The 12587-nt window shown below is 44.9% G+C and overlaps 1 protein-coding gene across 1 annotated transcript in view; it reads left to right on the plus strand.

Annotated features, from left to right (window-relative positions):
- LOC142767585 (uncharacterized) overlaps positions 1–12587 on the plus strand; it is an 82213-nt gene that overhangs the window by 32282 nt on the left and 37344 nt on the right. The window contains exon 4 of the mRNA XM_075869550.1: positions 6321–6346. Coding sequence (XP_075725665.1) covers positions 6321–6346 — 26 coding nt within the window. The remainder of the gene's footprint in view (positions 1–6320; positions 6347–12587) is intronic.

Raw genomic sequence — 12587 nt, forward strand, 5'->3', positions numbered from 1 at the left:
AGCAACTACTCAAAGAGTATTTAACAAAGGCTCTGCAAAGCCGCTCTGCCAGCTTTCGCTGTGACTGTGCTGGGCGTTTCGCGCAGGCCTGGCGGTTTTTTTTTCAATACAATCAGTGAGGCCGATGCCGACATTTCTGCGAAACGAGCTCTTTAACGCTAGTGCGTTGAAACTCGGAGCCGGTGAAGGCGTGCAGAAACACACCCATTTGGACGAGAAGGGTGATCGGCGATTCGGCGTGAAGTGGTCTTGAACGAAAAAGAGGTGACAGCGGCGTGCGCGCTTTCCCTTCTCTGCTAGCGAAGTCCATGAGAGGGCTTGCAGTTAAGTGCCCATTTCTGTGACTTTTTCATGACGCCCGAGCAAGCGCAGTTCCACCTGCTTAAAAATTCTTGCGCCATAATTTGACCCGCATTAGCCAGAATTGGAACTGTATTGAGTACCGAGTTCGTTGTCTATGAAGCCATAGTCAGCACTATCAAATATAGAGACCATGCAGAGCTTGATGCGTGTGGGCAACGTCTAGATTCGTAATGAAACTGCTGAGCATTGCAAGCACAATCGTGGCGACCACAAACTTCTAAAGTGAGGTGATGAATAATGAAAATGATTTTTGTAAAAACAAACAGTGCGAAAAATGAGAGAGACAGAAAGAGAGAGAGAGAGAGAGAGAGAGAGAGAGAAGTGAGCGTTTATTTTTGAAACAGTACCCCAAGCAATGTCTTGTGTCACCCTGAGGTGGGAGCACTCTTGAGTCCTGGAACCGTCTGGCTTCTATTGCCCCCTTGGCCCTGGCGACAAGATGTACGTATTTCAGGTCCTCTAGGGCGAGCTTCACGTCCCACGTTTTGGTTTGAGCTTCATTCGTCTGTCCTGCCTCATTATCAGTCGTGTGTTGTTGCAGATTACTTCTCATGTTACACTAGCATGCAAGAAGCATGTGTGCCACGGTGTCCGGTACGCTGAGGACCGTGCACATAGAGCTATATCTCGTTAAGTAGAGGTGGTGCAATAGGGTTCCTTGTGAGTATATGTTGCTTCGAAGGCGTCTCAGTGTCACGCTTTCCTATTTTGTCCGTTTTGAGTGTGGTGGAGGGTATACGTGTTGTTGCAGCCTGTAATGCTGGAATGACGAAGAATAGGTGTTTTGAACAACCTCCTTCTCATCAACGACGGCTCAGATGTCTTGTGGGCAGGGGAAGCTACGATGATGTGCTCACAGGCAGTGGCATGGGCCGTTTCATTTCTCACCAGATCCTCGTGTCCTGGCACCCACAAGATACAAGTGTATGGCACTGGATTGCTCCGATATTTCAAAACATTGATGAAATTAGCTGAGATACGACCCTTAGCAAAATTCCTGCAGAAACCTTTAGAGTCGGTGACAATCACCGCAGCGTCTGTACATGTGGTGGTTGCGAGAGCGATTGCCGATTCTTCAGCTGCGTCTGAATTGAGTGCGTTTACCGTGGCCGACGTTAATTTTCGACCTTGAGAATCTATGACGCTGACAGCGAATGCATTTTTATGCGGATATATGGCCGCGTCTGTGTAGCAGGCGTTAGGTCCCTTGAAATTTCGTAGAATAGGGTCAGCTCTAGTCTTGCGTCAAGTTTTCTGGAAACTATGATGCAAAGTGCGTGGAGTAGGAGCCATATACGGTGACTCTCTAACGTTCAGCGGCATGCACTTTTTTCGGTCTGAATCGGCGATGAACGTGTCACTGTAGTTGAGGTACCGGACCACTGACCTCCCAGTGGGCGTCAGCTTCCGCCTCTCCAGCTGGCTGTTCTTGTGCGCTTGGGCGAGCTTTTGCCACATGTGGTGGAGCCCAATTTTAGGAACGTGTGGTAAAGACCATTGGGTGAAGTTCTAGGGCTACTTTAGTGGCCTTTTTCATCAAGATATTACGTTTTCATGTTTTAGCCGTTTTTAAATTCAGGTACAGCGTGCCGTACGTAATACGGCTGGTAAACAGAGCTTGCATTACACGTAAGGTGTCGTGCTCTTTGAGTCCGTTTCGTTGGTTCGCGATCCCCTTGATGAGGTGCGTAAGTTGTGATAGTGTCCGTCGAAGTATCGGTAGGGGGGCAGCTCCCGATGCATTCTGGTAGGTGTGAACTCCATGCACTCACTGGGTGTCGACGTTTGGAAACATTGTCCCTTACAGTGTTATGCTAGAGTCGGGTGCTCGGATTTCTCGGGGGCACAGCACAGACCGCAGTTTCGGAGAAAGCGTTCGATGTTATTTACGGAAGTTTGTAGGAAGGTCTCTTGCCTCCCAGTGTTCGAAGCCCTGGTCCAGAGCATGATGTCAACAGCGTAGATAGCGTACCGTAAATCTGGTATTTGGCTACAATTTTTAGCAGATTGATCATGGCCACATTGAAAAGTAATGGCGAAATGACTGAACCCAAAGGCGTGTCTCTTTCGGTAGTTGGAAACTTTTGCTGCGGTAGGTTCATATGCCCATAGTTGCCGTACGGTCCGTCAGAAAGTTTCTGAAGTACGTCTAGGTTCCAATGCCACAGCCAAAGCTTTCGAGCTTGTTGAGGATCACGTGGTGGCTGACGTTATCGAATGCCACATCTACGCCGACTTCGAGTATGAGGTACTTTCTTCGATGGGTCAGGTGATCAAGGAGGTCTTTTTTCAGTAGTAACAGCACGTTTGGCATCGAAAGATGCTGCCTAAAGCCCAGCATAGTGTCCTGTAGGTGTCCACGATCTTCTATGTACTGCTTTAAGCGGTCGTGCACCAAAAGTTCGAACAGCTTTTCCTAGCACGAGGTGAGAGAAATAGGGTGTACGTTCTAAATGGCGACTGTTTTGTTAAGCTTAGGGATCATGGTGATTTCCGGGTGCTTCCATGCCTAAGGTAGCTCTCCTTTATCCCTGCAGTCGTTGTAACATCAGAGAAGACCCGCGGTGGCTGGGTGTGGTAGGTTGCGTAATTGCTTGCTGACAATCCTGGCTATTCCGCGACTGTTATCTCCTGTAAACGTCATTAGAGCTGTGTGCAGTTCAGCCTGGCTGAAGGGCTGGTCGAGCTCAGTGTTCGGTGTGCCAGCGTACTCTTTGGTGTGAATTGAAGCCCCAGTGTGTGCATCGACACAGAGCTGTTTTGCATTTATTTTAAGAGGCGTTCTCTACAGAGCTGCAGTGTTTGGTGCACCAGTGTACTCACTGGTGTGAGTTGAATTCCCAGTGGGCCCATCGCCATAGAAATTCTTTTGTACTTCTTTTAGGAGGTGTTCTTCTGTACCAGCATAGTTTCCAATAAAGCTCTGAAGGTGCTGCTTTTGTGCTGCTTTGAACGATTGCGTGGCTAAAAGTGCGCCTAGCAGATGCCAGGTCTTCTTGGTGCTCACAGTCCCCTGTCGCTTGTCACAAAAAGTGTGCCAGTTCTGTCTGGCCAATTGGTTTATATATACTTGAGACTGCTTGATGAGAAGATAAATGCGTTTCCGTAATATTTGTTCAGTTTTTGCCGCTTCCACTGCTTCAGAAGTCGTCTTCTAGACTCCCAAAGGTGGAGGAGATGTGCGTCAACAAAGGGTGTAACAGCGTTAAGCTGTATGTCCTTAGTGTAGCGTTCGGCTATCTTGAGAACATTCTTAAACCAGTTGACCAGACAAAGTGTACATATACACAGCGTTGTCGTCTGGTTTCTCGTTTTACGCGTTGTTTGTTTTTCAACTATGTCGTACTAACACGCCCAAGCAGCCACTTTAGCTTAATGAGCTTTCGTAGGTCTGGCTGCAGTCGTTAATTGATAGCGACCAAGCAATTCGGACGCACCTTAAAGAATTGAAAATGAATATTGATAGATTGGTAGAGCTGCTGAAGCCGTGCTAACCACAAACACGTAATTAGGGTAGAATAGTGGGTGGGAACTAAACAATAATGACAGCTTACGGACGTTTTGTCCGCTGGCGGACCTAATATTCGCTCTTTTGATCCACACAAGTGACGTTCTTTTGTGTTGGTGAGCAACCATGGTTGTCCCAATTTAACAAGTTGCTGCAAAATATGTCCCAATTAATGAGTTTGAGTACATAAAGTGTCCTTACAACACATTCGCGGCAATCCTATTTAGCGCCAGGACACCAGAAGTATTTATCCCTGATACGATTGCAACAAGAATGATAAAAAATGGTGCCAGAAAAGTGAAGATATGAGTTTTCAGAGTTTGAAACTCGAGCAGATGATGAGGAGAAAGGTTCCCTTTCACATTTTCTCATCTGCTAACGTCAAATACCACTTTCAATCACATCGGGAGTCTAACGAACGCACACTGGAAATGCCACCTCTTGGGGCCTTCCCGCAATACCTTGCTATGACAGTTCTTGACGGCGTGGTTAGCAACGTTGGGCGTTAGCTTGGTTACGACCCATGACGTGACGTTCGTCGGGTAGCAGATGCTCCCATGGTCAAACTCTGTACGTTACACTTTAACGGAAGCATTTTTCGACTTGCATGCATGTCCAGAACTTCATTTTTGACTCTCTAAAAACGTAGCACGCGATTCTGCCTTTAGTTGCTGGCGTACAATAACTGCGCTCGCTGGCAACAAAAATAAGTGTCATGTTCGTTTGTTTTTAAGGTAGTTCTTCAGAAACAGAACTTTGTATTTCTGAGAATACGAAAAAGAAGATTTTTACAATATTTAGTATTCGCTCCTATAGCCCTGCAAACATTAAATGAATAGTGAATGCTACTTGTCAACTCAAGTTAGTCAGAACCAGATAGTCTTTGTCGTCATGTCGCATGACATTACCTCAATTCTCATAGCAAAAATAGCAGACGCATGTCACCGCAGTCTGTAGTAAAGGTACATTTTGCCATTTATCAATTTATAACAGCTTCAATAATGGTGTTTCCCATTGCGGAACGACAACTGCGCATACCACAGCACCAAAATAACCGATGAAAAAGTAATGATCAAATTGTGGCACATGATTCCTTCAAACACTTATGCTTGCTGTCATCAAATATACGTCCGACTTGTATCATTTGTGAAATAAACAGGCGTCAAATTAAAACTTGTTTATTGCATTTGTTAGAATAATCGTGCTACTCCTTAATAAAACTCGCAGATTGGGCTTGTTGGCAAATCACTAGGAAAAGCACTTTCTCGCGGGGCCAACTGAACGCGAGCACAGAAGGAAATCGCTTGAAAAAGACAACTCTAGCGCTGCTAGCAACGAGAGCGTATAATTTTCGAGACCATCCTTCCTTGTACACCATCATCTATACATACATTCCGGTTGGTGGGCCGTGGGTTTGAATACAGTGTACTGATGTAACGGGGTCACTATATAGTCGTACTCTTCAAAACTAAGCTTATTAAGTCAAGTCTGTGCCTGGGTTGAATGTGACTTTGTAGCCACGGTTCAATCCAAATCATGGAGCTCCCGCACTATACAGTAGTACGTGATGCAATCTCAGATGTTTAGAAGATTGGCCCACAAAGTGCGTGCGCATTTCCAACTCGCGTTACATGATCAATTGAAGGCGTGGCGGAGCTATAGAAAGGCAACGTATCTTTAGAGTAATTCCCTGTAACGACAATAACCACAGAGATTTGGAGAAATTTGAGAAAACATGGCCATGCTTTGACGCTTTGTGATCGCTATTCTTATGCTAACCAATATATATATATATAAATGTTTGATATGAATATTTACCTTTGCATTTATTAGTAATGCTACAAAATAACGTTCCGGATAAAATGTTGACGTATGTAATTATAAACAAAAGTACAATTAGATGTAAGCTATGCAGGTGACCAGTATATCAAGCAGTCCCATATGAAACAATGAAAACAAGTACTTCCCTGCATTACAACTCTCGAAATAGCATGCTTAACATGAAAAGGCGCTTTCTGAATGAAACATATTGAACATACATATTTATCACACAACAAATGTGGAACAATCTTAACGACTGAGTGGTTTTAAGGGATAGCTCGACCTGAAGGTAGCACCTAATACCCGGGCCTAGTCTTAAGCCCGGCGCTATTACATACTCTAGTACAGCAATATGCCATACAATACTTAGTAAAATTAAGAGTTTCTTTTAAAATCCCCTACGAAAAGGTTTGATCTTACTAATCTTGCACAGCTAAACTCTCGAGAGCAATCAATGGTAATCTATGTTTTATGTTTATTAAAATATAAGCACCTCATTATAATTTAGAACGATTCTTGTTTCTCAAAATTTCGTAGCGTGTATTGCAACAGCTAGTTGCCAATGGTGACACGCAATTAACTCTCATATTCTTTATTTTGGGCCAATGGACGAAATGGTACTACACAGAGGGACTGGATGGCCATGTTGAAGACGTAAGTAACTTTACATACTGCTTTGAACGTGCATAGATATTTAAAATATAATGATTTTGGACATATCAGAATAAGAAATATTCATCGTTCATGCGTTCTTTAAACACAACTAACATGCCTAGAGCAAGTAGTTCGGATGAGGCAAGCCAATTTGGTTGCTGATTGTTCCTGACAAACAAGTCAATGGTATTGACGCGATAGCGTTGTGAGCTCGTGTTGTGTAAATTCCACCGTCGGTGTTGGCACCGTTAGTTGCGGTGAAAATTTGAGAAAAAAGAGAACGAAGTAAAGAATAAAATCATCGGTCCTATTGAGGATCGAACTCGGACCATTCTCGCGGCAAGCAGGAGTCATTTCACGAAACTACGACGTTACTTGCAGCTGCTACGGGACAAAACACAACAGACATATCATGTAGTGGAAGGAGGCTCCTTGACGTATGTTGTTCAACAGGTATCACGAAGAAAACGAGCGCATTCGGCGATCTTTAGGCGCATTTTGGAGGCCATCAAGCTACGTCAGAAAGGCCGGGAAAGTGCAGCCATCGCCACTAAAAACATGCAGGAACTTTCAAACAGCTCTGAAATTGAACCACTCTATCCATCCAGTAGAAAACATACCAATTATCTCAAGAAGCGTTCATGAAGCAAATAGAAAATGCTAGATAATTTGCTGGCATCTGTGAAGCTTTGTGAAACATCTCTATGGCCTGAAAGATGGTGAGCGCATGGCGTGTAACTGAGAGGTAATGCGATTCTTGCTTTACATCAAAAACCTGTATGTACTCTGAGCGTCAAATGAAACCCGAACAGCAGCAAACCTTCGGGATAGCATAATGTGCAGCTGCCCACTGATCACTACGAACAGGCACACACATATGCTCAAAGCTGCCGAGCAGGATGCGCGTGCCTGACAATGGTGATAAATGGACGGCATGCACTACACTCTCGCAAAGGCTTGCCGCTGTTAGGGTTTCATTTAACGCTGATAGTATCATTCGCACGTGCACCCGTGTTTCGGTGTGAGTGTGTGTGTCTGTGTGCCATCTGAGAGATATTGTGGGAAACGCATGGCGACTATGACTACAGCAGAGCGCCATTCTAGCAGAGGGAAGTGGCCACACTGCACAGTCACTGCATTACTATTGACACGTAGCGCTTGCGCACGCGCGCGTTCTTGTGTGTGTGTGTGTGTGTGTGTGTGTGTGTGTGTGTGTGTGTGAGTGTGTGTGTGCGCGTGTGTGTGTGTGTGTGTGTGTGAAAGTGTGTGCGACAAAAGATGTAATGAGGTATGCACTTGGCGGTTGAAGGACGCACTAGGGGACGAATTTCGCTATCGCGTTCAACTCCTAAAGGCGGAGGTTAAGCGTCCGCCAATTTTCGGAGCTGACCTTCTGCATTAGGTACAAATATCGTGGTCAGTTCTTCCAATGCATGTACAGAGGAGAATCATTTCTGACCGTTTTTGTTATGAGTGCAACGGCATAACCGCTGCGTATCACTGTATGACAGCATCGAGTTATTGCATTCAGTACATAGAACAAGGTCCCAAAATCAGAGACCTATTGGGCACTCACCATAAAGTGCTGCAAGGAAGGCTACGCTACTCATACACGTTACCCGTAACAATAGAAATGTGCCTGCATTGACTCGCACAAAATATACGTGTCATTTCTGAAATAAATACCTGAGAATCCTCAAGCTTCGCGTTTACGGGTTGAACGTGACGGCCATATCTGGTCCATAGTGCGTACTTCGACCACTTTGTGCATACTTTTTATTTTATGTTGTTACTCGAAAAGCTTAAACTGTGGATTATTACAATGTAACTTGAAAGTGCCTTGTGTCAGTGAAGTTTTCGCATATGGCTGCATTCTGTGTAAAGGGTAGTGGGCTTTAAACTACGCGCAGTTACGCTATGCTCCAACTTCGTGGTCTGAAGGTAATAACACGCTGTAACGTGCCATTGATTTCTGCAGTAGGTGGCCTGCTTTACATAACGAAGTTGTATTGATAATTACATCTTCTTACACCCTATCGCAATGTAAGCTTCTACCACGCAATGTTTTTGCGATCTGCAATATTGCATGTATTGTCATACCTGCGTGCTATACATGACACTCGGATACAGTTGTTTAGTGGTTATGGCACTTCACTTCCTACCCGAAGGTTGTGGAATAGAATCCCGTCTGCGTGGGCTGAACTTACGATGGATGCGCAGATTGTTGAGGCTCGTGTACTTAGGTGAAATGCAAGTTAAAAATCCTCAGGTGGTCGAAGTTTCTGGAGACCTCCACTACGGAGTCTGTCATGAACATTTTGTGGGTTTGGGACGTTAAACACTCAATTTTGTTATAATATAAAGGACGTGTGTGTAAGTAAAACATAAGTATTGTTTTCACTTGGTGTACAAGTAGTGAAATGAGTTTTAACTCTTTAATTGCCATGCCTATCATAGATATCTCCGGTAATTTACATTTCGAAGTGTCTATTTTGGAATGTTTACGTTGTTTCTCGTGCATTTAGCACTTTTCAGTATAGTTAGCCCAGCTGCTAGAGGTTTAGAATCAATTTGAATGTGCCTGATTTATACTGGCTTTTGAGAGACCTTTGTGCACACCTACTTGCGTGTGTTTTTGAGAAAATGCACTTCACCAGTGAGCTCGAAGAAAGTGCTTGCTTCTCACGGTAATGCTACTGTGCAACAAAAGTTCTGGAAGCAAACGATCCTTTGCCAGATAGAAATTTTTGTGTAAGCATCGCAACCAGAAAGTGCTGAGCAGCAATATGTTGCAGAAATATATGCCAGCCATTCAATAGAGGACTGTCTCCTCAATCATTCTACAAAAATCATTCTACAAGAAATATTTTCGAAAGTTCACCGCCTGTGTGTATGGTACACATAGCCTTCTCAGGCAGTTTCCGGCAGTTTAGGTTTCACTTGTATTATTATATCAGACACAGAGCCACATCCGGTATCACTAGTCACTACTATGGCGTCGTCTTCACGCCCGCATGGGTGCTCACTTGTGCTGTAAGAAACATGTGCCGTTCAAAATCGTTTTGCAAAACCTTCTGGATTGATTGAATACTAGCTTCAAGTGCGGGAATGACAGCGCCTCAGCTTCAGATTTTGTAGCGACCAGGTTTCGCGTTAGCCTGAGACATACACAGCCATTATTTGGTTTTTTTTTACACAGCTCTGTCTGTAATCTTTTACATTTACTGGACACTTTCTTTCATCAACACAAGTTAGCGCCGTGCTCATGGGTCGGGTCTTACAACGCCAAACCTTGGTTCAAGTACGGCTTTCGGTCGGCGATAGCGTGCGTTCCTAATTTTGGTTCAATCATGAAAACTGTGAATGGACCCACATCCTTATACCCTGTTCAGCAACAGAAGCAACCTATGACACCGTTGAGGTGTCTCGTACGAATGAAGTTGTGGTGAAAAGTTGGAAATGCCTTGCCGCGGTGGTCTAGTGGCTAAGGTACTCGGCTGCTGACCCGCAGGTCACGGGTTCAAATCCCGGCTGCGGCGGCTGCATTTCCCAAGGAGGCGGAAATGTTGTAGGCCCATGTGCTCAGATTTGGGTGCACGTTAAAGAACCCCAGGTGGTCGAAATTTCTGGAGCCCTCCACTGCGGCGTCTCTCATAATCATATGGTGGTTTCGGGACGTTAAACCCCACATATCAATCAATCAATGGTTGGAACGCCAGCTCAGCGAGGCCGGAAACGCGCCCGTTACCTGAAGTGCAAGCTGTGGTGGCGTGAGCGGGTTTAGCGCCCTCGGCAATGACGCACCCCACGACTCAATGAGAACGCCCTATTGAAAAAAAATACAGCGTCCCCAGCGTGATGCCAGTACGTTTTTTGGCACTGTTATTTTGCTGGGCGCACTGGAAACAAGCTGTGTCACACCGGTAGACGTGCTGGCTTACTCGATCTGATCCTGGTGCACACTGCGAAGCGCAGGAAGCGTTGGAAATTTCACTGGCAAGCGCTGGTGAATACTAGAGCACGCATTTTTTCTACCAGCGCAGCATGCACGTTATTATATCGTGTGCCGTGGTATGTTCCGGTGTCGTTCGATATAAAACTTTTGATTCGACAGCACGGAGACATGCTACCCTAACGAATACGGAGAATACGTAACTTTTGCTGCGGACGTACGCATCGCAGCAATTAAAATGCACTTTTTTCGCATATGCTCCCTCGTATACTGCCCATATTCGCATCAGCCATGTATTGCTGTACCGATTCCAAGTTGCAGTGCTTGTAAGCTTGGAGCTGCACGCCAGTCCTAGCAGAAACAGAAATTTGTTTTTGCCGCCAAGTTGACGAAACGTAAATAAGCTCTTTTGAACGCTTTGCAAGGTTTCCCAGCGTAGGCAAGAAAAAAATATGTCGTTCGATTCCGCCACACTGCGTAAATGGATGTCTGGCCTTTGACATTCTTCAGATAACAGTTAGAAATGTTCCGAAGCTCAATTGCAAAATCTTCAACCATCCAAACTCACCGCATCGAGAGCGGTCTTACCCAGTACCCGATCGAGCGAGCATTAAGCCTGTCGTGCCGGCGGCCGCATTGGTGTATATGTTACCGGCACTTGTTGCTTTGTGTTCACACAATTTTGAAGTGTGAGAATAACTGTAAAGTATAGTTTAGACATCTGCATGAACCTAAATCAACTATTTTGCCTTGTGTTTATGTTCGCACAAGGAGAGCTGACCATCAATGCGTCGCGCTTTCAGCTACGCAGGCTGTAACCAAAAGCTGCCGGCTGCATTTGGCCGGTACTTCTCTGACTGATATGTAAGAACACGCAATTTCTAGTTGGTAGTTTGGTGTACCTTCGTGAACGGACTCTCTGGCATACTTTTTCAGCAAATTGCATTAGTATTTCTATGGGTGTTTTTTTATTGTTGGTATTGATATAACTCAATATACCTGTACACTGGTACGCCCGCTGTATACTGCCAGTGGAGGCCAGAAAAACGGCTGTCGCTCAGTATCATCACTCCGCAAATGAATTTCTGGCAACGATTCAACTTCTACTTACTTCAGGTATAGTTTCGGTAACAGTTAGAAATGTTGGAAAGCTCAAATGCAGAAATTTCAAGCGTAGCAACTCAGCTGCTTCGAAAGTGGCCTTACCCAGTGCCCCGTCCCATCAAGGCCTATCGTATCGGCTGTGTCGGTGTACATGCTGCCGGCCCTTCTTACTTTAAGTAGGCACAATTCTATAGTGTAAGAATGACTTTAAAGTATCGTTTAGACATCTGTTAGCCTATATCAACCATTTCACTGCGTGCGCGGTGGCCACACAAGGAGCGGCGATGATCGATGGGTCGTGCTTTCAGCAACTCAGGCTGTGACCGAAAGCGTCAGTCTGAGCACAAAAGCTGGTTCTTCTCTGACTTGTATATAAGAACACGAAATTTCGAGTTGGTGTTTAGACATGCCTTGGTGAACAAACAAACTGGCATATTTTTTCAGCGGATTGCATTGGTAATTTCTTCAGTGGTTTTTTAGTTGCAGGTATTGATATAACTGCAAATATATATGCTGGCAGGCCGAATGTGTACTGCTACATCAGAACTTGCGCAAAAAAGTACTCAATATTTAATCGTGTGCGGGCATATCTACCGGACAAGACATTTTATTAGATCTGTACATGTTGACCAGCAGCAAGTGCGAGAGCCGACTATCAAAGAAAAAATACTATCGGCAGCAGCAGACGACAATCTGTAGCTGCTCCTCCAGTCTATTAGAGTTTTTTCAGAGTTACGATGTGGATGCTTCAAGAAACGTTGCGCTCTTGCTAATACCTGCACGTCATTTGGTGCCCGGAAGACGTTCGTCACTGTCTTATCAAGATGCAATTATTATTGGGAGTGGAGTATCGCGTCAATCTTGACTGTGCGACTTGTAAATATGGAGTCAAACGGCGCGTTTTTTGGTTAAATAGTCACTTGAAAAGCCAAAATGTACATTGTGGCATTGCATAGTGGGTAGTGTACTCAGTTCGTAATCAGGAGGAGGCGAGTTCAAATAGTGTGAGGAAGCGTTTCATTTTTTCCATATAGTTTTTTTATTTCTACTGTGAATGCGCGTGCTTTTGTTTATTTATTCAAGTATTTATAGAGAAAGGGCACACCTGTTTTAACCCACGAAGCCATTTTGCGCCGAGTACTGGTACGCTGCCGCTCCAGCGTCCCAGTACGTGCGCTGGGTGGT

This window comes from Rhipicephalus microplus, chromosome 7, assembly GCF_043290135.1.
Source record: "Rhipicephalus microplus isolate Deutch F79 chromosome 7, USDA_Rmic, whole genome shotgun sequence".
Lineage (NCBI taxonomy): Eukaryota > Metazoa > Arthropoda > Arachnida > Ixodida > Ixodidae > Rhipicephalus > Rhipicephalus microplus.